Consider the following 25883-nt stretch of genomic DNA (forward strand, 5'->3'; position numbering starts at 1 on the left):
CTTTAACCACTGGACCACAGCCTCCTCGCTATACTATATCAACTAACATGCTTGTTTACTTGTGTATACGGTGCCCTTGCTGTAGTTGGTACAGTATAATGAAAACGACTTTAGTTATTTAAAACATAATTTGAAAAAGAATAAACGCAAAAGCATGTTTGCAAAATGTCGACTCCACGCGCGTACAAGTACCCACATGACAAAATTGGTTGATAAAAAAAAACACACAATTATGTACATTATTCTATGTTGTAACATACCTTTCTATCGGTTTGATATTATTGTATTTGTAACGTAATTTAAAACGTGATGCAGTATGTCTTTTGGTCAAGGGATGCCATTTTCCTGCTTTGTTTTTTCAAGTAACTTGAGTTGGGCAACATAAACGTACTTGAGATACATTCAACCAGTTTTCTTTCAACAGCTATCAAGATTGCCTGAGGTTAGGTATTTGTTATAATGAAAATAAAATGTGTCTCGTATTTTCTTCAGCTAACAATACCTTAGCTAACCCCTTGACAGTATACACTACAACTCCCAGCATGTCTTGTCAATCCCTTTCAACCCCAACCAACTCTTCACCCGGCGTCACGAGCCCTCCCTCAGACGCCCCACCAGACTGTCCAATCAGCAGCGAAACCGCGTGCGCAGATTCAAACGCAGTTCTAGAAGGAGGCTGGGCGCGAGAATCGGCGGGATGGACAAAAAAAAATACGAAATCAAAAGAGGGCAGATGACAGTAGGGGGGATGAATAGTGATCGAGACAGTCTAAAATAGTGGAAAATATGCGTAACATCACTAATCGGGACTCACAGCCACGGCTCGGGCACTGACAAAAACTAGAAAAACTCTACAACTTAATTTGATTGAGTCTAAGAAAAGGTCGCATTGTAGAACATCATCGGATTACTGTCCCGGTAAATATGTAATTGGCATCTCCCGAACAGAGCGAAGAAGCACAAACTGCAATTATAGGGTTGACAGCTCCTGGGTGATGCAGCTTACATGTGGATTTGAGCCAGAGTGTTGACTGTATATGTATTCATAAAACTGGAACTAAGATAAAGTAGCCGATCGTGCAGTTTTCTATATTTGTGCTGCTGTTATTATTTTGCCAGAAAGAAAGCTCATCACCATGGCCAGCATGAGGTCTCGCAGGTGAGTCTGCTGTTTACTGTACGTGCTGCATTTTTGTGCATTGCAATCATCAGAAATATTCTTAAAACCTCTCGTCTTTCTGATTATTTCCTTATTATATCAATATACTTAACTATATAAAGTCACATATAAATGTATTTTAGTAAAAGTGATGGATATAATAATAATAATAATAATAGTGTTTTTTCATTTATATACCTAGATGATATTTACCAATGTTTTTGCCAGTAGCGTACTGACGATATAATGATATTATATTATATAAGATAGTTTAAGTTACCTTAAAGTGTTTGTTTTCCATACAGTATATGGTTTTCTACGTAAAATCTGTATTGTGTTGTAATGCATTTGTGGTGTATGTACTGCAATTGCTATATATTAAGGCGGATGATGTAGAACTAGTCGTAGTAATACCACTACTACGACTACTACGACTACTACTATTAATACTACGACTACTACTGATAATAATAATAATAATAATAATAATAATAATAATAATAATAATAATAATATTGCCACATCAGCACCTGTTAGTCTGAACACTAACAGCACAAGACAGACGATTCATGCCAGGACCTTATTTGACATCAGGCATCCAATTAAGAGCACAATCGGATACTACTATTACATTTATAAGCTTGAGATATTTATTTTTCCAATACAGTAATACAGCTACTTGTAGATTAACCAGTGGTTAGGACTATGTGTCGAAATAAATAAGCTACACGCTTAGCAAAAAAGCATTATGAAGTCAAGCATCAAAATACTCTCGAAAATGTGTACAATTTGAAACCCTGGTCAGTTTTATGATGAATATCTAGTATACGTATTCATATTAGATTGTTAATTAGCTGACTTGCAGCACATAATAATAATAATAATAATAATAATAATAATAATAATAATAATACATTCTAGATTACTGACAGCTCCGTTGTGTTGCCTGTTTCTGGGAGCAAAATCGAGAATCACTACATTCTTAATACACACAACGAGTGAGTTGTGCGAAAATAATTCAGTCGGAGTAAAGAAAATCCTATAATAGTGCGTCTCAATCAGAAAGACAGCAGTTTTAATAAGTACAGTATTCTAAACTTTTAATGGACTGCATAAAATATTTTATTGAATGTTTTTTTTTTGTTTGTTTGTTTTTCTGGGAAATCAGCTACATTTCCATAACACTAACTTTGCGTTTTGGTGGCAAAGCTGATCATTTACTTTGTATTATTATTTTTTAAAGGGCAATTTTTCTCTTGTAATAACTTTTTTGGCAGTCTGTAAAGCCTTTGTATATAATAATAATAATAATAATAATAATAATAATAATAATAATAATAATAATAATAATAATAATAATAATAAATAAAAACTTGCAGGCTTCAAAACTTGCTGTAGGGTGTTTTTTTTAAACTCGCCCAATTAAGATTATTTTATTTAACATGTCTTCAATTTTCAGTTATTCTAAAAGGATATGCTCAAGTGTTACTTGCTAATGCACAAAAGCCCCAATTAAAATGTGGTCTAAAGTTTTGGTGTTTTTATGCAAATCCAAAGAAATTTGGAGGTAAGTTTCATTTACTGTACATTCAGTTTGTGTTGCACAAGGTGCATTTGTGAAGTAACTGGTGAAACAGTATTTGTCGAACAAAATATATGACCCTACCAAATGAATCCCCCTTATAATCCAGTTTCTCACTTCAGTGTCAGTTCATCATCTTATCTGATCCCTATTCAGAAACTATAGTTGCTCAGCAGGACTATTTGTAAACCTGTTGAGACTACAAAATCTGGCGTGTCATTATTACCAGTTTGCCATAATGACCATCCTCAACCTTTGTGGATTGTTCTGAAAGCACAATGGAGACGAACATTCTAATTGGTCTCCAAAATAATCATATTCAAGGCACAGAACTTACTGTGAATTACTTTATAGATTTGATCTTTTATCAGATTTTTGCATTGCTTTTGAACAAGCATTCATCCTGTAAGGGTTAGGCACAGGGTGGCAAACATGATGTTAGAGCCTGAAGAGAGGAGAGTGTCCTGACAGAGAAGTCTTACGCATGATGTTTGATTCATGAGCCTGCCTGTAACCGTAGATTTTTCTTGTGGCATTCCAGAATTCGCAGCAGAGTGGGATGATGACTATGTGAGAAATGCAGGCCAGATCAATGGAAGACTTTATTTTATTGTGAATCATGCCGTGCATCTGGTACTTTTCATGGTTGTGGTGGGATGCACTCTTTTTTTATAGGAAAATTGTGCTGTGTGTTTTGGGTATTTAGAGTTTGTCAATTAGGTGTGGTGTTTTGCACCACGTTTACCATAGTAAAAGCATACAGGAGCAAAGTGTAATAAAGTATGGTAAAGCATTGGTAAGCATTGTAAAGCCCAGAGCGGTATTGTAAAGCATATTAAAACACTGGAAACTGTAAGAGTGGGAAAAGCATAAGAAAACTGAAAAATGAACATGAAATACCATGGTACCCTGCATAAGGCTCATGTGAATTCGTAGGACCGGACCATACAGACAAGAATATATTATTATTATTATTATTTATTTCTTAGCAGACACCCTTGTCCAGGGCGACTTACAGTCGGAAACAAAAATACATTTCAAGAAACAAAAATACATTTCAAGAAGATAATATAATAACGTAATCTTGACTTTTATGTGGGTTTGGAATTTTGGAGCCACTGGTTCATGAAATTTTTTTTGCTAACCCAGGTGGGTTTGCAAGCTTTCAGCTGGCCATGCTGCTTCAAGAATTGAAAGGCTTGGACAAGAGCTTGTTATACATGCTCAGGATTGTTAAAAAAAAACAAATAGAAACAGGTTGGTAACCAGCAAGAATACAGTGAATGTGTGTTGCCACTCTTAGCTTGGTAAACCAGCAATTTCTGGTATTTCATTTTAGACTTCAGCATGTCCTGGTGATACTGCAGTCATACTGTACAATAAAATGTTGAGAATGCATTCTGTAATTTTAGGAGGGAAAGTTAAGTTGTCAGGGATTTTTTAAAAATTTATTTAAATAATTATTACACATTTCTTCTTGATTATTTATTATACTGAAAAATGGCTTGTATTTCTGATAGTCTTCTAAAGCTACAAAGTATAAGCTAATGCGACTGAAATTATTTATTCCTCTCCTGCATCCAGCGTGTCACAAAAAGAAAAACAATAGAAAGAAAGTCTTGATTAACTACTAGTTTGTCTACTTATTCTTATAGTTGTTTACATTGCGGCTTAAATCATGTCATGAAAGTGGTCATATATATACAGGTAATATCAATTCGAATGAAACTATGAGTTTAGTTGGTCTGTTCAGACTGTTACAAAATACTACAGAAGAAAACTACAACTGTTCATTGAACTGTCTTATTTAATTTTAAGGGTTATTTGAGCCCCAAACTCCATTTACATTTTAATAAAATGTAGGTGTGGTAGCTCTATTTCCTGCAAGATATCCCTGTTTTTGTTTCGCAGCCTAATTTATGATTATAATTGTTTTTTTTGGCAAACCTTATCCCAGCCACTCATTGCTAACCTGGTTCAAAAAGCAAACGGCTTGTCTGCTAGTTGTACAGTACAGTAACCCTGCTCAATCTGCTCTGCTGAACCCAAGCTGTATCAACAAGTGCTTAATCAAGCACACGTGTCATTGACAGGACCCCCAGTCTGCCTGCACTGTTTGAATACAGGCAGGTTTCCTGCTTCAGCAACAAACTTATTTCTGTTAAAAAGATATTCAAATTGGTGGTGAATGTTTTTGTTAATCACTGCCATTAAGAAACTCCCAATGCATAGCAATTTGATCCATTTCTGGTTTTATTGGGAGTTTAATAAGACATGCCTGAGCTTGTTACCTATACACTGCCTAATCAAACTTGAGTTAAAACCAGGAATTGTGAAATTGCTATGCAACAAGGGTCTTATTTCCATCCCTGAGAAACCGACTCATTTACAATATGATACCAGTCATATTATTGTGACGGCTGTTTTAGACCTCCCTTGGTAAATCTAAAGTACTGGTATGTTTTTAAAGTAGCTGCAGAGTCACTTCCAACATCTCACCCAAAAGACGGAGCACAAGGAGGTTAAGTGACTTACTCAGGGTAACACAATGAGTCAGTCAGTGAGTGAGCCAGGATTTGAACTGGGGACCTCCTGGTTACAAGTCCTTTTCTTTAACCACTGGACCACACAGGTAACCAGCTAACCACCTAGGAGCAGGCACATTTGGATATACTGTGCTTCCATGTTGAAGAGATTTGAACTTAAACCACCTTGGGATCTGCTTTAGCTATTTAATACTGTTTTTCACACTGATAGCTTTTCCTCTATAAACATACTTACTTTAGTCCTCAGCAAATGTTCAGGTTCTGTGAAAGTAATCTAATACAAGACCAAGTTTTAAGTTAATTGTCTATTGTATTGTAATTTTTTTAAATTGTATTTACCTTCAGTAAAACTGGAAAGCTGTTTTTATAACGTTTAAACTTTTTACAGTCTTTACTGTAAAATAAAATAATCTCAGTTTAACTGCACTTATCCTGAACAGCTACAGTATAGGGACATGATTGAATTCCAATATCAGAGGAACAGAAAAATAGCAAACAAAAAAATGTAAGGGAAAAAATGATTTTAAGAAACTATTCCTTCAATGTAAAACCCTTATGGAACAGTACAACATCTGTTTCCAATGTTCACCCTATCAGTAACAGTGACAGGTTCTTCTGTTCCTGAAGGTCTGGCTATTCAATACCATACTGCTTGTGATTATTTAAAAACAAACCGTTGATGCTGCTTAAATTCGGAACCTAAATTTAAACATTAATTTCAAACAGAGTAGTCTGTAATTCTACCAGCCTGTTACAGTTTTGTGGCAATCCTTTAATCAGAGGCCAGCTTTGTTATACAATGGAAAGATGCCTTTCTCACTGTTTCCCAACTACTTGGCATATTACAGAAGAGGAGAATGCCAACATTTGTTCAATTAGGCACCTGTATAATCTGGCTAAAGATTGGCGGGATACCGTTAATTCAATATTCTGCCTGATTGTTCCACATAAACTGTATGTCCACTCAAACTTGTTAGGATATCCAAACACATTTTGATGTTTCTGAATTTTGTCATATATTTAAGTAATAACTACAGGGAGAGCCCTGGATGTACAGTATTCCGAGTGGTCATATGAGAAAGGGAGACTGTTGTCTCCAAGGGCACTATATGCGCCTTGAAGTCATTCAGCTTGGATGCTGGCTGCTGTTACTGTCAGTTGAATTACTGTATTTGTTTCAACTATAAATTTATGTTTTGTCACAAGATAGCAGGATTTGGAATCCCAATGAAAGTGAATGGCAGAGAGATTCCACTTGCCATTGGTTTTAAGAGCCTTCAGTAGTTAGTGGATCTATCCACACTGAACTCTGGTTTGGAGTCGCATGTCAAGCAGTGTTTGCGAACATTGTTACAGCTTAACTCCTGCTGTTTAATTGCAGTCCTGGAAATTTACTTTGGTGTCATGTACGTCACTGGTTGTGGTTGGATCTGGCTTGTAATAAAAGAAAATCTGTAATGAGAGGTAAGGGTGTGGCTTGCAAACAGGCCACAATACACTAGCAGCTACAACATTGAGTGCTATGGCCAAATCTAGCAATTGCAGTACTTTTAAAGGCAATCGTTTGGTGTCATTTTTTCTCTTTTAACTCCAAGCTAGTGGGTCGTTTGGTCAACCTATCTCGCCACAAATATTGCCCTCTCCCCTCAGGCTGAAGAAGTGGAGGAAAACAGGTCGAGATTGAGGAAGTACTTTTTTAAACAAACAGTCAGTTGTGCTGTACTGGTTCACTGCTGTCACATGTAACAGTACTGGATTTGTACATTTGGTAATTTAGCTTGAGGCTAGTGCTCTATTTATCTAGTGAGGACAAAGACTGGATTGGGCTTGAATGAAATATCATTCTGGAATACTGTTGCTGTTTGGGTGCAATATTACAAAGATATGAAATAGAAAGAAATTTTAAATATCTGCAGTAATTGTTGCTCAAGATGGTGTATGTATGTAGTATGTATGTAGTCAGCTTTCTGGTATGCAGGGTCTGGAATATTGAGCTTGATAGAAAGCTCTGTGTAATTCAGTCACAATGGAGTAAAACAAATGGCTATACATGGTAAAAGATTTAGCATTTAGTACATTGGCATGGCTGTGCGATCATGTTATGCTAGTGCTTTAGTAGTACCAGTACTGTGTTTTGTGTTTTGTTGTTCATTATTAGACATAATGATAGTACTGTATGTGTTGCTGTCATAAAGTGAGGCAGACAATAGGACTAACACTCCCAGTCTGCTGATGGGTGCACAGAGTCCTTGATATCCAGCTTGTAGTTACAGTGACACTTATTATCCACTAGTGATGCATATCCCTGCAGACAGGATACAGTGGAGGTGTATACAGCATGTACACGTCTATCTATCTATCTATCTATCTATCCACACACACACGTGAAACATGGTTAGACCATTCTTTTGCAGAGAAGTTATTGGGAGTATCATAATCTGTGGGTGTAAGGAGATGTCTGTCATTCCAACACTATCCAAACAAGTTACAGTACTAGTTAGTGTTACATATTTTTTATTTCTGTATCACAAACACAAAAATTAGAATACAGTACTGTATTACATGCATATTCATGTGATTATGTGACGTGACTAGACCTACAGTATACTCTGGATGAGAGTTGGCAATCTCTGGCTTCACAAGGGGCATGATAGTGAGTGCTTGTCGCTGCAAGCATAGTAGAATGTGTTTTTATAAATATTTTATTTGATACTTTTGATGAACAAAACCTGGTCATTTTCAAATATTTGTCTCGGCTCTTATACAAATGCCTCTCCTGTTGACAGTGAGGATGAAGATGATGAAGGAGTCCTTCAGGATCAAGACTGTAAATCTGCTGAGCTGAGGAATTCTAAGAAATTGTTGAGCAAAGTGAAGTGGTCCCGAGAAGAGGTAAGCTCCCTGGTTTGTAATTTGCAGATAAAGATCACATGATTTGAAAACCCAGTATCAAATATAATTTTGGAAATGTGGCTGTGCTTTGATAGACATAAAGATCTAAATGGTAGGCTGAGTAGGTTTGTTTCTGGTAGAAAGTAAAACCAACTTTTTCCCCCTTTTATGTTGAAAGGACGAGAAGCTAAAGAGGTTGGTAGACCAACATGGACCAGAAGCCTGGGATTTAATTTCAAATTACCTTCCAGTAAGTAACTAGATATTATGTCCTAGGCATTATGTTCGGTTGCCTTTAACTATTACAACTCAGATCTCAAAATCTAGCTGGCTCGCCTATTGAATTTCTGAAATAACAGATTGTAGACTCACAGTTTTAAGAAATAATTAACAGGTTTAAAAAAACAACAAAAAACGCCTTGAATTGTGGTTGGTCCCAGAATTCAACATTAATCGTGCTTTGTAGAGTTTATAAATGGAGCATTGATAGCTTTTTAGTATCTGGAACATGTTATGCAATACACCTGAAGACGAGGGAGTGCAGAGCTGTCCACCCTTTTTGGCTTGAAGGGCCATGCTGACAACCAGTGTGTTCTTAAAGAGACAGAAATCTTAAATTGAATAATAGGAAACGCTTAGACTGTAACCTTCGAAACTAAAGCTGAATTATTAATAGTACTGCATTAAAAAAAAAATAGAAAAACTCATTAACTGCCTTAAATGTGATCTTTCACATCTCAATCAGAAGAGTTCGATGAGCACTGCCCCGAGCTGTGTATTTAAAGTGTACACATTTTATACTGAATGTTTTGGAACAGACTCTACTGCGATTTCATATCTAGAAGAAAGAGAGACTTGTATGGAATTTAATTTGTTTGAGTGCTTGAGGCACCTAAGTTTGGAATCTGTTTTAATTTGATTACAATAGAAACGGACCGATGCACAGTGTCAGCATCGATGGCAGAAGGTACTCAACCCAGAGCTGGTTAAAGGACCCTGGACCAAAGAGGAAGATAAAAGAGTGAGTAAGCTTTCCTTTATATCTGAGGAAACAGGGTCAGTGCACACTGGGTTATTCCATTGCAGCAAACATATTTTCTTTTTGAATACTATTAGAAATCCTGAATTTTACTATTTATATCAGGTGGGTTACTTAGATAAAACAGGAACCCACTTTTGGTCCCGGCACTGGTTTTTTTTTGTTTACTGCATGTGTGCCCTTGCACTATTCCTCAGAGATTACGTAAAAGAGTGTAGTTGGTGCTTCTTACTGTTACAAGGTGTTGCTCTAAAATGTGAACTCCCCTGTGATCAGGAGAATCTGTTGACAGGGAGAATTCTGTTGGCATTGTGTGGGTGTGATTGTATTACATATGATAATGGTATTCAGAATTACATCACATACTTGAGTGACAGCACAGTTTGGCCTGAACTATTTTCATATTTTTCTAGAATGAACAAAAGAAAAAAAAATAATGGGGTTGAATTCAAATTATGGTGTTGCTTGCCTTACAGTGGTAAATGTTATTTAGTTTTTAGTTGTACTTTAGAATTTCAACAGGAATAGCAGAGAAAAAGCATTCATTAAAGTTACGTTAATTTTTGCATTCAAATTTGAAAATCATGGAAGTATAAATATCTTGCCTGCTGCATTTTATAATATGAAATGTTTCCTAAACTGAAAAATTAAATACAAATCTTCTTTAAATCAAAGTTTATTTTGCCAGATATGTTCAAAATATAGGAGGCTGTGTGGTCCAGAAAAGGGCTTGTAACCAGGAGGTCCCCGTTTCAAATCCTGGCTCACTCAGTGACTCACTGTTTGACCCTGAGCAAGTCACTTAACCTCCTTGTGCTCTGTCGTTTGGGTGAGACGTTGTTGTAAGTGACTCTGCAGCTGATGCATAGTTCACACACCCTAGTCTCTGTAAGTCGCCTTGGATAAAGGCGTCTGCTAAATAAACAAATAATAATATTTCGAAATGAAAACACTTTCAAAAACTGCAAGTGGAATGCATGAAAAAATAGAGTTCATATTTGGTGCATATCACCAAGCTGATAAAAACATGCAAATATATGAACCAGCCCCTAAATCAAGATGTGTCTGTGCTTTTTAACTGTATTGCAGATTTTGAAACTGATATGAATATTGCAATACATATACTGTACAAAGACAAAACATAAATTAAAATTTGTATGTGAATACTGCCAGGAATCAAAGCTATTAAATGGTCAGTATATTTAAAAGCAAAACGTTAATTGTTGAGCCACTTTAAATGTAATTTCTGTTGTTAATTAGATGTGGGAGGCAGGTGTTAGCTTCGTCAATGGCACACTGTTTGAACTCAAGCACGTGCTTGCCTTGCCCTGCCCACTGAATAAATTAACACATGTTTGGTTAAGAAATAGCAGAAATAACTACATTGTAATATAGAACGGACATTTAATATTTATCTGTATGTATACATTTAATTTTAAATTGTCTTCCACAGTATAGTTTAAAATCTTACAATATTTGGTTGTTTTTTAATGGTATCTTAGAAAGCATTTAGATTCTGAGTAATACCTTTATTTAAGATTCTTCAGATAAATCAGCAGTATTTGCACTAAGCAGTAATCAGGGTTCGAAGTGTAGCCCATTTGGCTCCATCCCAACAGTCTGGCTGAGTTGCAATGAAAGTTTGTGTGAGAACCACTTTGTTTCACATGTTCAGATCTCAGCAGGTGTAGAACAATTATGTAATAATGATAGTGGTCTGAGTGAGAGTGAATTAAGGTTGGTGGTTTTGGTTTGAGTTCAGTTCCTGCTACACCAAGCCCTTTCTCAGAAAACCACAATTTGCCACATATGGCAGCCTTTGTTATGCAGAGGCCCTGGATTAAATAAGAATGGAGAGGTAATTGCTGTATACTCTGCTTATTCAGAGGTCACTAAAAAAAAAACATCTTATAATCCATTCTCTGGCAGAGTACATGAATGCATACATTATTATTGTAATTACTGTCTGATCAGCTCTCGCAGCCCATACTTTTTAAAATATTTTTTTATTTCCCCTTGCATTGTTGATTCGGTTTTCAATCTCTCTTATGCTGGTCAATCAACAGGTCATTGAGCTTGTGCACAAATACGGTCCGAAGCGCTGGTCTGTGATTGCCAAGCACCTCCATGGCAGAATTGGCAAACAGTGCCGGGAAAGATGGCACAACCACCTGAACCCTGAGGTGAAGAAGTCATTGTGGACTGAGGAAGAGGACCGTGTCATTTATGAAGCCCACAAACGCCTCGGAAACAGATGGGCGGAAATTGCTAAATTGCTCCCTGGAAGGCATGCCACATTTCCTTCTAAAAGCCTTATTGTCCGAAGTACAGTTGTTGCTTCTGAAATGCTTGAAATTGTGGACATTCAATAAAACATAACATCGACATTTTCTTAGATCTATTCTTTTTTGCTTAGGGGGAGAGGGTATGGATTATCAATTCCTGTATTGCTGGTAAATTAGATTTTCTCATGGGATAGTTCATTTCTTAGACTGGCACAATTTAAAATCTTTACGGAATATGTCAATATGAACATTAACTGTTTTAATTTATAATTTCAAATTTTAGGACAGATAATTCAATCAAGAACCACTGGAACTCTACAATGCGGAGGAAGGTGGAACATGAAGGGTACTTGCAAGACGAGTCGAACTCCCTCTGTAGATCCAAACATGCATCCAAACGACGCTCCAAAGCATACTCCCACCTGGATGCCTTACAGACACAGAATCAGTTTGTCATGGCATTTCCATCTCAGGTGAATCTTTTTTTAAATGACTGTTAAAGAAAGACTATAATTGTGTTTGTTCTTAGCTTTGTATTTGAACAATGCCTTTTCTTATTTCTCTACCCAAGAACACATTTATTGTCTCAAAAGGACTTGTACAGTAAATAAAGATTTAAAAAAAAAAATCTACTTCAGTTGCTGTTAATCTTTTTTGATTCCAGTCTTTATTTTCACTTTGGTGTGAAGCCTGCCACACTGGTAGTAATCCTCATACCCTTACTGTTTTAAAGTAACAGGACCCTACCTTTCACCACATAGTTTCCTATGTTCAGCATAAACTTTAATGTATGGCTTAGGTGAGGTTCTTTTACCAGTAACACATTAAATTAACTTTTGTTACGAAACATAAGTCAAAGTGAAAATAAAGTCTGGAAATTTTCATGAGAGAGGTTTTCTAGCACTTTCTAATGGGGTGAACAATGCAGTTTCAGACTTCAACCTGTTGACGTGGTGTTTTGTTTTGTTTTTATTTAAGATTACTGGGTACTCCTTTAGTTCAGCAGATGGAAACTGCATGGAAGGTATTCAAGACACTTCAGTGTGTGTTCCAGTAAGTGTACCACAGTATTTGCTATTCCAAATAATGTTGCTTAAGCTTCTGTTGCTGAATTCAGTATGGGTGTCTATTAATGGCTTTTTATAAGCGTAATCCCTAATTTCCACTGATTTTATTATTATTTCTTTATTTCTTTCTTTCTTTTTAACTTTTTGTTATGATTTATGAAACCTCATTAGTTTTTTCTTGTGTGTTTTAACAATCTATGTTGTACTTTTTATCTTTAAAGTTCTACTTTGGTCTGTATCGGAGTTATCAGTGATGCATCATCATCTGTTCAGTTGACAAGTTTCTTCTTTGTTTTGCCAAAGGAATACATAACCAAGCCATAATATAAGATTGCAGTGAACACTGTGTTCTTTGTGGTTTCTTTGAAGGCAAATTATCGTGCTTGCATCCCATGATTTACAGCTGTTACTGATTTAGTACTGCTAACACAATAGCTCTTCAAAAATCTTAAAACAAAACAAAAAAGATAACTAGTAGGGCGAACAAAGACATACCTCAGTGTTACAGCATGTTAAGTGTTGCAGATATTAAGATTATATTAAAGGCTGTTTAAAGCCAGAGGATATAACACAACTCCAAGCAAGATATGTACAATACAGTATAGGCTCTCGTATCAAATGCTTATGAATAGTTTCATAAAAAACTGATGGTTCCCAAGAGATTGTCATTATTAGCTCTGACAATGAGGTGTCAGTAAAGTGAAAAGGAAAGTCACTGATCTGCAATAACAGTATGTGGAATAACCCCTTGTAACACATTTTCATAAAATTTCACATATATACACACAGGTTCACACCACCTGCAACAGTAGTCTCCCATTGAGGTCCACATCTTTGAAAACTCTGCTACAGCCATCTTGCTACATTATACCCCAAATAACATACCAATAAACCAAGTGTTTCCCTGTCTCTCCTTTCCCCGTTCCTTTTGCTTTTCTTTCTTTTCTTACGTATTTATTACAGCATCCATTTGATGATGATCCTGATAAGGAGCAAAGAATTAAGGAACTTGAGCTGCTTCTTATGTCAGCTGAGAATGAAGTTGGAAGAAAGCGAGTCCCATGTGTAAGGACATTGTGTGTGCGCACCCACAACTCCGTAGATTGCTTAGTCTACTCATTTCCATCTCACCTACTCATTCAGCTCTGTTTAGCTTTGCTTCTTAGTCCCACTAACGGCTTCCTTGTGTCTAGCAGTGAACGGTTTATTAACCCCTAATTTTGCACAGAAAGAGTATGCACGGTTTGTTTGTAGTGATTTAGAATTTAATAACAACAGCATTATTAAAGATGGATCTTTTTAATTCAAGCTCATCTGGATATATAAATCAAATATGAAAAAAAAAGAATACTGGAATATATATATATATACACACACAGGTAGTGGACAAAAAAATGGAAACACCAATGTAAAATCACTTAATAGGGCGTTGGGCCACTATGGTAACCTGCTCTTTGGAGTTCTCGGCGGACCGTTTTTGATGAAACTGGCTGCTCACGCCCCAGGTTGAAATTTGCAGTCAATTGATCTGCAGTTGCTCGCCTGTTTTGCCTTGCACTTCGAATTAATGCACGGATATCACAATCCTGGAGTATGTGCTACCGCCCACTGTTGCCCTTTGCTGATGATGTCTTTTCGTCGGAGTTCCATGCCAACATCACCTTAGACACCGTTGCTCGTAAAACATCAGCAAGTTGAGCTGTCTTGGTCACTGAAGCTCCTGCCAAACGCGCCCCAACAATCACCCCTCTTTCAAAGTCACTGAGGTCTCCTCTTGCAGCCATGCTAGCCATAATTATTGGCAACCAGGCCTGTCCAGCATTTTTATACATGACCCTAAGCATGCTGGGATGTTATTTTCTTAATTAACGTATGAGCCACACCTGTGTGGAAGCCCTTGCTTTCAATATACTTGGTGTCCCTCATTTACCCAGGTGTTTACATTTTTTTGTCCACTACCTGTGTTATATATATATATATATATATATATATATATATATATATATATATATATATATATATATATATATATATATATATATATATATATATATAGGTGTTTCGAGAAACAAGTTGTGGAAAACAGAAATCTGCTCTAACTACAGCAACGTGATACTGAACTTGAGGTGGATCCTCCCATCTGATTAAAAAAATAAATAAATAAATTGTGCAACCGATGGGGAAAGAAAACCCTCCTTTTATAACCCAAGTGTAGGGAACACTTTAAAAGGGGCCTTCAAAAGCAGTTTCATGTTTCACTCATCCGTTCTTCAACTCGGACTCAACGATTTCAGTATCGGTTAGTCTTCTTTGGTTTATGAAAAGAGGCTGCATCCTCTTCTGCTGCTGCTCACTACATTTCACTCGGAGGAAGTTGGCCATTTGCGTGGTTTTCTAAGCGAATATGTGGAAAGTTTTCTGGAGAAGTTGCAGCAGTGTGTGCCAGGCTTAACAATTAAGTTTTCATCCAAAAATAACACTTCCAATTGTCTGCCAACTTCACTGGGGGCTCTGGCCCAGGTAGCCAACAAGCCTGCTTCTAAGAGACTACACCACCTCCAACAGCAGAGGCTGCTGCTTTAAAGTCTCCTATACAATACAGATTGTACCTCAATTCTGAAGGAGAGTGCTGAGGATTACTGCGTGTGAAAGTTCAACATCATGTAATCTGTTACACAGGACTGGGTATTGTGTATGCCTCAGAATGTGATGAGCTTTATAGGTTGGCATGAAATCCTGGTCTCCAGCCAGAATTGGATGCACATTTTACTATCGTGCCAGTAAAGCAGGCTGTAAAGTATGCAATGGCTGCACCTCTACTCATTCCCCTGTGGTCCCACTGCTCCCAAATTGAAAACTAGTCATATTTCTGACTCTCCCTTCTGGTGTTTCCTGTTTGCAGCAGAGTGAAAGATTTTCTAGCTGGTCCAGTAGTGGCTGCATGACAAATACTACAGTGAGCAGCCTGGAGGACCAAAGTGTGGAACACTGCCGAGCCGAGCAGCCCCCGAGCACAGCTGTCCCCCAGCAGCCGTCTCCCAGCAAGTTCCTGGCAGTGGAGGCGAGTGCCGTGCTGTCGTCCTTGCAGACAATCCCAGAGTTTGCAGAAACACTGGAGCTTATAGATTCTGTGAGTATTCTCACAGTTTGCCCATGTTTGAGAGAAAGCTGTCCAAAAATGGCATGTATTAGTTTTGTATTCAGGAATATTCCAGATTATACTTCAATTTTCTTTTTATGTTTAACTGCAACTGATTCTTTTTTGATAATTCAAAATCAATGTAAGGTCTTCTGGACCAATTTCTGGGGAAGTGTTTCCTCCCTTTGTTTGTTGATATATATAAACCACATGGAATAAAGGAAAGGGTTCCAGGGTATGTGTGGATGCAAAAGAACAGTGTAACTCATGCCTCCCAAAGCTTGCAAAAATGCCAACTTGAATGACATTTGACCTAATGTTAACATTAGTTTCATTTTAAAGCTTGTTTAAAGGATTTTACTCCAAAATAATGAATTGTTGTGAGTCATTGAGGCAAGGGATTGAAACCCCACTTTTGGTCCCCCTGGAGCTCCAATGACCCAGTAGTGAATATTTGTGATTGAACAGGATCCTGTTGCATGGAGCGATGTCACCAGCTTCGACCTGTCTCAAGTGGCCTCTCCGATGAAGCAGACTGCAGCTCTGTTTCCACACAACCAGGAGTGCATGATTCTAGGCTACCAGTTCGATGGCAGCGCAATATCAGACATGAGCAGGAACTGTAGCAGCAGCAATGGGCAAATGGAACTGATTCCTTTAACATCGCCTGTTGTGGCCAAGTTCAGCACCCCCCCGTCCATCCTGAGGAGGAAGAAAAAGGAGAGGACAAACCACTCCCCATCGAGCGAGGGAAACGGCACTTCCTTCATGGACACCAGTGGGGTGTCACCAAGAAACACTCCCGTCAAGTCACTGCCCTTTTCCCCTTCACAGGTAAACCTTTTTTCAGTTCTGTATTTCCTTGTTTCTTTCCCATGACGTTCTTCAGTGCTTCCACTAGGGTTTAGTATTTTGTATATTTATCCAACACTATAAAACTTTATAATTCATATGTTATACATTGAAAAAAAAAAAAAAAAACACTCCTCAAAGTATTTTGGACTAAAGTTTGTTTCGTTTACTTTTCTTCAATGGCCTTTGTGCTAATTCTGGTTCAGATTCCAAAAGTTTAGTACAGCAGTGATGAAGCAGTGTATCTCAGTAAAAAAAAAACTTTCTGGCAAGTTTAAGAGCAAACAACTATGAATTATATGACCTGAACTTTTTTTTTTTTTTCATTATTTTGCTAAATGGAAAAATGTATTTCAATGGTGTCCTGGATGATATAAGAATGCAGTGTTATAACAACCACAAAGAATACATTATTATTATTATTATTATTATTATTATTATTATTATTATTATTATTATTATTATTATTATTATTAATATTAAAAGTCATGTTATTTTTTTATGCAATTACACACGTACAGTATCTATACATTAAATAATACATTGAATTTTCCCTTGTATATTTTCTTTGGTTTTCTGGTACACATCTTAGTAAAATGTGGTCCTACATAATGTAAATGCCCTCTTACCTATCAAACTTACCAACTGAAGTAAATAAAACATAGATGAAAAAAAGTTAATGATACCTAAAAAAAACAAGTTTCTTAGAACTAATTCCTAAAACCTGCTGTTTTTTTAATGTGATTTTTAAAATGTATTTTAACCTAGTTTGCTGTAACCAGTTGTGCTTTTGCTTATCGATAGTTTTAAACTGTACTTTGTTTAAGGAGTTTTTGTACTTTATCCTGTGGTATTCTGTTCTTTTCAAGTTCTTCAACATTTCTGGGAATGAAAATTTCAATCTGGACAACCCAGCCCTTACCTCCACTCCAGTTTGCAGTCAGAAATATCTTGTCACAACTCCCCTGAAGAAGGAAATGACGCCCAAAGGCCAGAAGGAAAATGCCGGGTAAGAGAAAATACCTCTTTTAACTCTTTCCTTTTCAGAAGAAGCCCCATAGATGAAAAAAGAAAACTAGGTCGTAAGCCCGTTAAATAATGTTCTAAGCAGAAACAGCAATACAAAACACAGATCTATAAAACAGTTACAAAATTAAATAAGCTGAAAACATCTGTGTTAAAAAGTTTCCCTTTTAATATGGCTTGAAATGTATCCAAAAGTAATAATGACAATAAGCCAGTGCTTTCTGCATATACTCATTGCACACAGTGTTTTTTAAAGAAAATATTGTTTAAAATATTTCTAGGTCTTCCTATTAACAATTTATTTTCCTTACAGGTTCAGAACACCTAAAATTCGAAAGTCTATTTTAGCCCCCACACCTCGGACTCCAACACCTTTTAAGAATGCACTTGCTGCCCAAGAAAAGAAGTATGGGCCCTTAAAAATGATGGTACGTATTCAAATTCAACCACTCTTCTTCAACATCTATATTTTGGGCACTTCATTAGTGTCCGTTTTTATTAGCACCAGAAATATCCTCATTGTTTGAGTAAGGAGTGTATCGGATTCTAAAATCAGTCTAAAACATTCTCACAGCATCTTTTGATATTAACAAATACATAGCTTACTTGTCAATATGACATTAATGTTAAAGATTTTACACAAATTGGATATAATATATAATTCATGCTGCAGATTTGTTCTAGATTGTCCCTCTTTGACACACCATTGTCATATCTATATAAAACTAGGCTGGCTCTCAAAGCTTTGGTACTGTTTTGTTTTTAAGGTTCTTAAAGGTTTGGCACCTCCTTATCTTTAATGTTCTGGTGGAGAGGATCAACACTGGCTATAGTGCACCCTCTCAGGATTCTGTTATTATGGCAGTCCCAAGAGTTGGTTTGGGAGAACTAATTTTTCACCTATCAGCTCCCAAAAACATGGAACTCTTTTACTTATAGTATGAAGATGGAATTTGACAATCTCTCCTTTTCTGGCTATAAAGGTCATATCTGGGAATTGCTTAGAGCCTCTTGCCATTGTTTGTTCCTGTAGTCCACGCTAACATACAGATTTGTCTTATTTATGTTGTTCTTTTTTGTAGGCTGTTGACGTGTGTTTATTCTGTTGCTTGTATTGTAATTGTTTTATTGTCTATCAGGACCCTCTTGTAAATGAGGCCATGGTCTCAATGGGTAAATCTTCCGTATAAATAAATGCATTTAAAATACAATGCTACATTCACATTGAAAAACTGTGCTTTACTTCACAAAATGTTCACTTTCATAGATATTATTTAATGGTAACAGTTGAATTTTTGTGCAGATCCAGCACAATCATTAAAAATAGTTTTACAGTAAAGTGGTGAAAGGGTATTCTAGTTACTGTTTCGTGATACATAATACCTTAGTACTAGAAGTTATTTCAGCAAATTTACCATCTACTTTCAACATGCAAGGAAGGTCTTTTTGAATCATTTAAGTATTGTTTAGAACCAGTAACCAGTAGTGAGTAAAGTTTATTTTTCTAAGTATTTGTCAGTTGTGAAAAAAAAAATGTAAACAGTGGTTATTATTTTACCAGCCTCAGCCACTGGCTTATCTGGAAGAGGACATTCGTGAGGTGTTGAAGGAGGAGACAGGAATGGATATATTTCTCAGAGAGGAACTTGAACCAGCCTTCAGGGCCTGGAAACAAGAGGTATGATAAATTCCAACAAGACATGATGTGCTCATGATAATAAGGCCGTGTTGTTTGAGTCCCTCGCTTTTGTTTCTCTATCACAGCATGATGCTCCTGCAAGAAGAGTCAGGAAATCCCTTGTCTTGGATGCCTGGGAAAAAGAAGGCCTCGATGTCCACTTATTCTCACAAGACCAACTCTCTAATGAACAGGTGAGATAATCAAACTCAAGTGACACACTATTAAGTTTGACTAATTTTCACTTTACAAATTGAACAATTACTTTTAAATGAATGTTATACATCCAGTGTTTGGACTGACCAATTCTGATTTTATTATTGACAAGTTAGTTGTAGTTTAACACAGTTAAGATTTATTTAACAGTTGAGAGAAACTGACCTGATATTTACTCCAACAACAATTAAACTCGTATTGGATTTTAATAGTTTCAGTGTCATATACTGAAAAAATAAATATAAATTGCCAAAGATATTAATTTACTGGTCTCTTGCTTTGAGCCACCTGTCCTATACATGTGTACAGGTCTGCAGTATTGAAAGAGCAGTATGAAATTAAAATAGTTCTGGGAATTATTATTCATTATTTATTTTCAATGTGAAGCAGGCTATTACTCCCGGAGACCATTCACAGTGATGGCAGAAAGCTGCAAGTTATGAAACACAGAACACAATGGTGATGCATAGAACAAACATCCATTAAATGGTTATGGAAGTACAATAACCGTTGTTGAATAAATATTGTATGAACATATTGATAGTTAGGAATAAGGAAGCTTGTTGAATTTTGAGTGGCCAAGACATGAAAAGTAGTTCTATCCAATAGTTCAGCATTTTCTGTGTAGCATGAAATGTGAGACACAGTCTGAAGTAATTGTATGAACATTTAAAGACTATGGTCATCAGTGAAACCTAGTTAGTAAGGGGACTGAGTACATTAGCCCGAGTAGCATGGCTAATTAATATCTGGAGCTATGCTGCGTGCTACAGCTGTATTAGAGTGTATGCCAGGAAAAGGAAAGTGTTTTGTTTCTTAGTCAGTGAAATGGACTGGGGAAACAGGCTTTAGTTTTGGATCTCTCAGATCGTATTAGTCTTCTCACTTTTCTTTCAATTCCAGCCCCCGTCTGGAAACCTGCTCACCTGCTCCTTATTCATGACACCGTTATTAGATAAAGTGGAAGGCAGCTGCTCACCTGTGGCTGTGAAAGAGGAGCCCAGTATAACCCACCAGCACAGCCCATCTGTAAAAGAGAATCCTTGTATGTTAAGGAGTGCAAGATTTGAAACACCCATTCAGGTAATTACTTCAGAACTTGTGTTGGATGCTTTTTAAAGCAGTTTGGTTATGCTACAGTGCAGCATATTCGAGTAACACATAACTGCTGATTATACACCTGCATGCTTCATTCTTTTTGTTCTGAGTTCGCCATTTATTTAGAAGTTCTGTGCATTTACTGGCCAGCTAATGACTTATGAATACAGTCTGTCTTCCTTGACTTTAAATGCCCTTAGCTTAATTTTTAAATGTCTTTTGGGAAAGAATTATATTAACCAGCAGCCTTTTGCTAAACTGGCATTGATTTGAATCCTGTCCTTTTTCTTTGCAGATGAACAGTGAATGGGAAACAGTTGTATATGGAAAGACAGAAGACCAGCTGATAATGACAGAACAAGCCCGGAAATATCTGAATGCATTTAATAGTGGGAGTACATCAAGAGCACTTGTTCTTTGAATACTCAATTTGTCACGTGCCAGACTGCTGGCATACATTAGCACTACAGATAGTGAAATAACCAGAACAGTGTACCCGACTTATAAGCCGTGGTTTATATATAAACACATTTAACACTTTAGATACATCTTTTTATTAATTTTGTATAAATAGTATAAAAGCTATTATTTCTTAATTTTCTGATGGCCTCAACACAATGTATGAGGTTTTAATGTTGTGTACCGTTAAGTACACTGTGGTGAAATAGGCCTTTAACTGGTGGTCTGTTTACATTTTTTTTAACGAGTGAAGTCCATCTGAACTTGGACTTTTTGTTTTTACCAGTTTTCTACAAGTTCTCTTACATTCTATAACATTTGTGTAGGAAGCTTAACATAAAACATCTGCTTGGCCTAACAAAAAAAACATATTTTGGCAATTAAGTATTTTACAGTCTAATGCCCCACCCCCATCCCAATTTCTTGTTTTCTTGGGAAATTTCTTCCACAAAATTCCTGTCCCTGATAACTATACAAACCCCCATCCCCCACTGTAATTGCCAACCATCTACCATAGGCCGAGTTATGGATTGGTGTTGTTTACTCATGTTGTGGATTGCACAAGACTCTTCAGAGAATAATTGATTTACTTTGTATCAACAAAAATACCAATGTAAACAATTTAAGAAATCCAGGTAAGGGTATGTAAAAGTACAAGTGGATTTATAGACTTTTAAAATGTAGGCGTTTTTCAGCACTATATATTTTACAGCCAAATTTAAGCAGCTTGCATATTTGGTTATTGAACCACATGATTCATATAAAGCTACCAGGAGCTGCTTTTTTAACATTTTTTTCCTGCTTTTAAATATGTATATGAATGATAGATAAAGAAGGCTTGTGGAAAGGAAAAGCACTGTTCACATTGCACTACTGGTCTTGGTATGCTGCAGAAGGAAGAGGAGCAACTACAATGTTTAGAAGTAGCAGGATAGCACTTGAAATACGAATGCGTTTCAGCTTGACAGAATGAAGTTTGATAAACTTCTTCACAGTATTTCTTTTAGGAGTCTCGTACCTGAGACATTTATTGAATGTATTGTACAGCGTGTAACTGCAGGGAAAAGTTGTAAATTGGGAAGAAAAGGTACATTTTTTAATTTATTTTCTGCTCTAAAGCTTAATGTAGATATTTATGTATGTTGGGCATCTAGAAGCATTTTGTTGTTTCCTGTACATGTACTGTTTTGACAACTTATTTCTGTTTCACTGTCACCTCACTTGTGTTGCGTAGAAGTTGTAATCTTCTATCTAAATTAATCATGTTTGGATTTGTAATTATTTATTTTCCTAAATTGGAGACCACTCCTTTAATATATTTAAGAATGTATGCAGAAACATAAGTTGGACTATATTTTTGTGTAATGATAGGGAATATGTATTGAATGTTCTTTAGAATGATTTATTACAGAATAAATTCAGATTTAGCAATTGATAGATTTTTTTTTTAATGCTTTATTTTTGTTTTCTTTCTTTTTGTTTTGCCACAAATCTCCTATAAAATGAATAATATCAGACTTCCACTGCCCGGTACAGTCTCAAGCCCAATACAACAATTTTTATTTTTGAAATCAGTATATGATTATATAGACGTATGCTGAGTACTATTTATTTCTAAGACATATGTAGCAAATTTAATTTGAAATGTTTTATCCTAATTCACCCATCTAGAAATGTGTTTTATTCTGTACAGGTAGCAACACTTTGCTTCAGTTGCTGTAATGTAGGTAATTTGCACTTTTATTGTTTGAAGAAATATCTGTTTTTGCTTTTTTTTAGCTGGTAATGTTAGCTGAATATAATTGTGTGCATGACAAATTGAACACTGACATTTAAGGAAAAAAAAGTAGAACTATAATACTGTTGTGTGTATTTGAGCTATTTAATATTTAGACACTCTTCCTCTCCACTTCTGAGATGTGCTGCTATCAACAATGGCAGGATATGCTTGCTGCTACTGAGAGATGGACAGAGAGAGCATCTGATGCACTGCATATACAATCTTAAGAAAATGGCACCAAGGTTCTCAAGTTAGCCCATGGGGTCAAACAATACATATTAAAAAAAAAAAAAAACACTGGGTTCACTTTGTGTGATTGACAGCATTATTTTAGGAAGTAAAAAAAAAAATAATAACATCCTGCTGTGGATACAGTTACGTTTATGTTTATTCTATATGAGTATATTTAAAACATTTTAAATATACTCCTAAGGCCCTAAGAGGGTGTGTTTTTTTTCATGGTGAGACCCACCCTACGTTTCTTGCTTTAAACATGTTGCTTCAGACACTGGAGCCTCAGGACATTCCTCAGCATTGCTGTCCTTACCAACCTACCCAATTTTATACAGCTAAAATTTAAATTTAAATAACCTATATGGAAGAAATGAGCTGATATAAAGATATTTCTAGTCTTATTCCGGGACAGTTCACTAGTCTGTCTGCAAATGCTTTGAAGATGTACGACCAAGCCCGAGAAAAACCCAAATACTTAATCCTTTAACATCCCAGTTATTTGTAATACATTTAGTACCCCATGGTTTGGCTATTCGTTGACTCTTGGGTAACCGCTATATGTATTATTTTGCTCTTGCGTGAACATTTTTTTGTAATATTCTTTTGTCTGTAGATTCTTAAGTTGCATTTTAATATATTTGTTTTTGTGTTGGAATGTCTTCTCTCTGCTTTATGGTTGGAGAGATACAAGTAGAAAGTACATGTAGCAGTTATAATTTGCATGAATGAGAAATCTGACTTCTTTATTATTATTTACTACATTTTCAGATAGAACCTATCTTGCATTACTTTTTATTCCAAGTACTACAAAATTGCTATTATTCTGTACTGCCAAACCATTTAAGAGGATCATCACCTGCCTTATATACAACTGTGCCATAGAATTTAGGACTGCCGTTGTAATGCATGTACTCATTAAATAATAAAATGCTTTATGCAACAAAATGTGGTATCATCTATTTTTATTTGTTTTAAATAAGCATTGGATAAAGGCGACATTTGTGCAGAACGGTAAATTGTTATTTTAAGTAAATGTGTGTTTCATCACAGAAAATATTAGGTGAACTTTGTGGGTGTTATAGACACACTTTATCTTTTGTCCAAAAATACTGCACCAACAATACCTAAACTGAAGGCTATATTTTTCAACTGGATGTCTCCATAGAAAATCTAGGAACTACAAATTTTCATCCCTTTCAGTAGCTTTTGTAAGTCATATGCAGTCCTTTATTGGCCTTGGTGCCAGCTGGCAAGTTAAAAGAAGATTCCTGTTAAACTGGCACTTTTAATGTGGGCAACTAATAAAAAGAAAACGTAATGGGGGGGAAATAAAAATGGAACCATAGTGCTATAGAGTCCAGATTATGGGAATGAAGATTGGAGTATTTTGCCTTGTGATATCTTGCTCAACACTATTATTTTCAGCAGCACGTTCTGGTAAAGAAAGGGTTAGCTCAATCTGCAGTGGTCCAGTTTCATGTGGTGAATGAGCTGCGGCCACATGCAGCCTTCAGCAGGGGAAAGGGATCCTCCTCCTGAATAGGGGACACACCGCAGGTCAGCTGTCGAGTGTAAAGGTGATCAGTGTAGCATGAAATAATGCATTTTCACCCTATTGTTCAACAAGTCTGTTAGTTTTACAGCCAGATCCGGTCAATTGCCTTTGCATAAAAGGGGCACACTGCACACTCAACATGCCTTCTGTTTCGGGAGACGCATTTTTAAATCAACAAATTAGTGTGTACTAAATTATTCTGTCCACATCTACCAAAAATTCTCTTTTGTCTTAATATGATCTGAGTCTCACCATATTGTTAACTAGGCTCTAGGCTTGGTTTACTGCAAATTAATTTATAGAAATTAGATCATTGTTTCCGTGAGAAGTCTTTGAAAAAGTTACTATTATTTATTTAGCAGACACCTTTATCCAAGGTGACTTACAGAGACTAGGGTGTGTGAATTATGCATCAGCTACAGAGTCACTTACAACAACGTCTCACCCGAAAGACGGAGCACAAGGAGGTTAAGCAACTTACTCAGAGTCACAGTGAGTGAGCTGGGATTTGAACCAGGGTTATCCTGGTTATAAGCCATTTTCTTTAACCACTGGGCCACACAGCCTCCTATTACTACTACTAGTAATGTTGGGATGGGTCTAATGTTTTAATACACACTTCAAATAGTACATTTGTGTGTGTGTTAGTATACTGCATATGTCCAACTGACATTTAAATATATGAAAATATTCTGAAAAAAATCAAAACCTTTTCCTGCAGGGAACATAAATAACCTCACAGTTTCACATTTATTTTATTTTATTTTATTTACAACAAAGACATTTTCATAATTGCCCAGGGTGACATCTTTGCAGTTAAACAGAATTTATGGGAACACCTGTACAACATTTGAACAGCTACGTGATAAATTGGCTTTGGGAGCTGATGTTTTCCCAGATCTGTGAACAGATGTTTAAGGAATTGTCAGATGAAGCAGTGGATAAGTTACTGTAATTGCACTGTTTGGTTTTGCTTTGCAGAATTCAAGGCCTAGTTACAGCAACAAATGTCAAACAATAAACTGTACTGAAAACTATACTATATGGAGTGTTGAGGAGTAACACAGTAACTATAATATTACATTAATCTGATTTCATGTTTCAGTGACTTGTAACTAATGGTTCCTTTTTCATCTAGGTAATGAAATGTGGTAATCCATTACATTTTATGTGCAAAAATAACGTAGTTACTTTTAGTTACAATTAAAAAAAAATGATTGTGTCTGTTGCATAATAACATGGAAATCAGAAGGTGCGTCAACAGTGAAAGTCAAAC

At 36.2% G+C, this 25883-nt stretch overlaps 1 protein-coding gene across 2 annotated transcripts; it reads left to right on the plus strand.

Moving 5' to 3' along the window:
• Nucleotides 1-560: 560 nt before the first annotated feature.
• Nucleotides 561-23984, plus strand: LOC117435713 (myb-related protein A-like). 2 transcript variants are annotated; one of them, XM_034059084.3, is made up of 16 exons: nt 561-1159; nt 8074-8179; nt 8358-8429; nt 9108-9200; nt 11285-11505; nt 11787-11976; nt 12482-12556; nt 13534-13635; nt 15473-15700; nt 16178-16543; nt 17431-17570; nt 17901-18015; nt 19149-19265; nt 19352-19459; nt 20385-20564; nt 20875-23984. In XM_034059084.3, exons 1-16 carry the CDS (start codon nt 1137-1139, stop codon nt 20998-21000), a joined length of 2262 nt encoding a protein of 753 aa, XP_033914975.3. In that variant the 5' UTR covers nt 561-1136; the 3' UTR covers nt 21001-23984. The 2 variants fall into 2 exon arrangements, with proteins under 2 accessions (XP_033914975.3, XP_033914976.2); XM_034059085.3 differs by lacking the exon at nt 13534-13635 and having other exon boundaries at nt 563-1159.
• Nucleotides 23985-25883: the final 1899 nt, after the last annotated feature.

Source organism: Acipenser ruthenus, chromosome 3 (assembly GCF_902713425.1).
Source record: "Acipenser ruthenus chromosome 3, fAciRut3.2 maternal haplotype, whole genome shotgun sequence".
Classification (NCBI taxonomy): Eukaryota; Metazoa; Chordata; class Actinopteri; order Acipenseriformes; family Acipenseridae; genus Acipenser; species Acipenser ruthenus.

Coding starts and splice junctions, on each gene's coding strand:
- LOC117435713 (XM_034059084.3), top strand. CDS start 1,137: ATGGCCAGCATGAGGTCTCGCAG. Junction 18,016..19,148: donor ATGGGCCCTTAAAAATGATG/GTACGTATTCAA, acceptor TTATTTTACCAG/CCTCAGCCACTGGCTTATCT. Junction 19,266..19,351: donor TCAGGGCCTGGAAACAAGAG/GTATGATAAATT, acceptor TCTCTATCACAG/CATGATGCTCCTGCAAGAAG.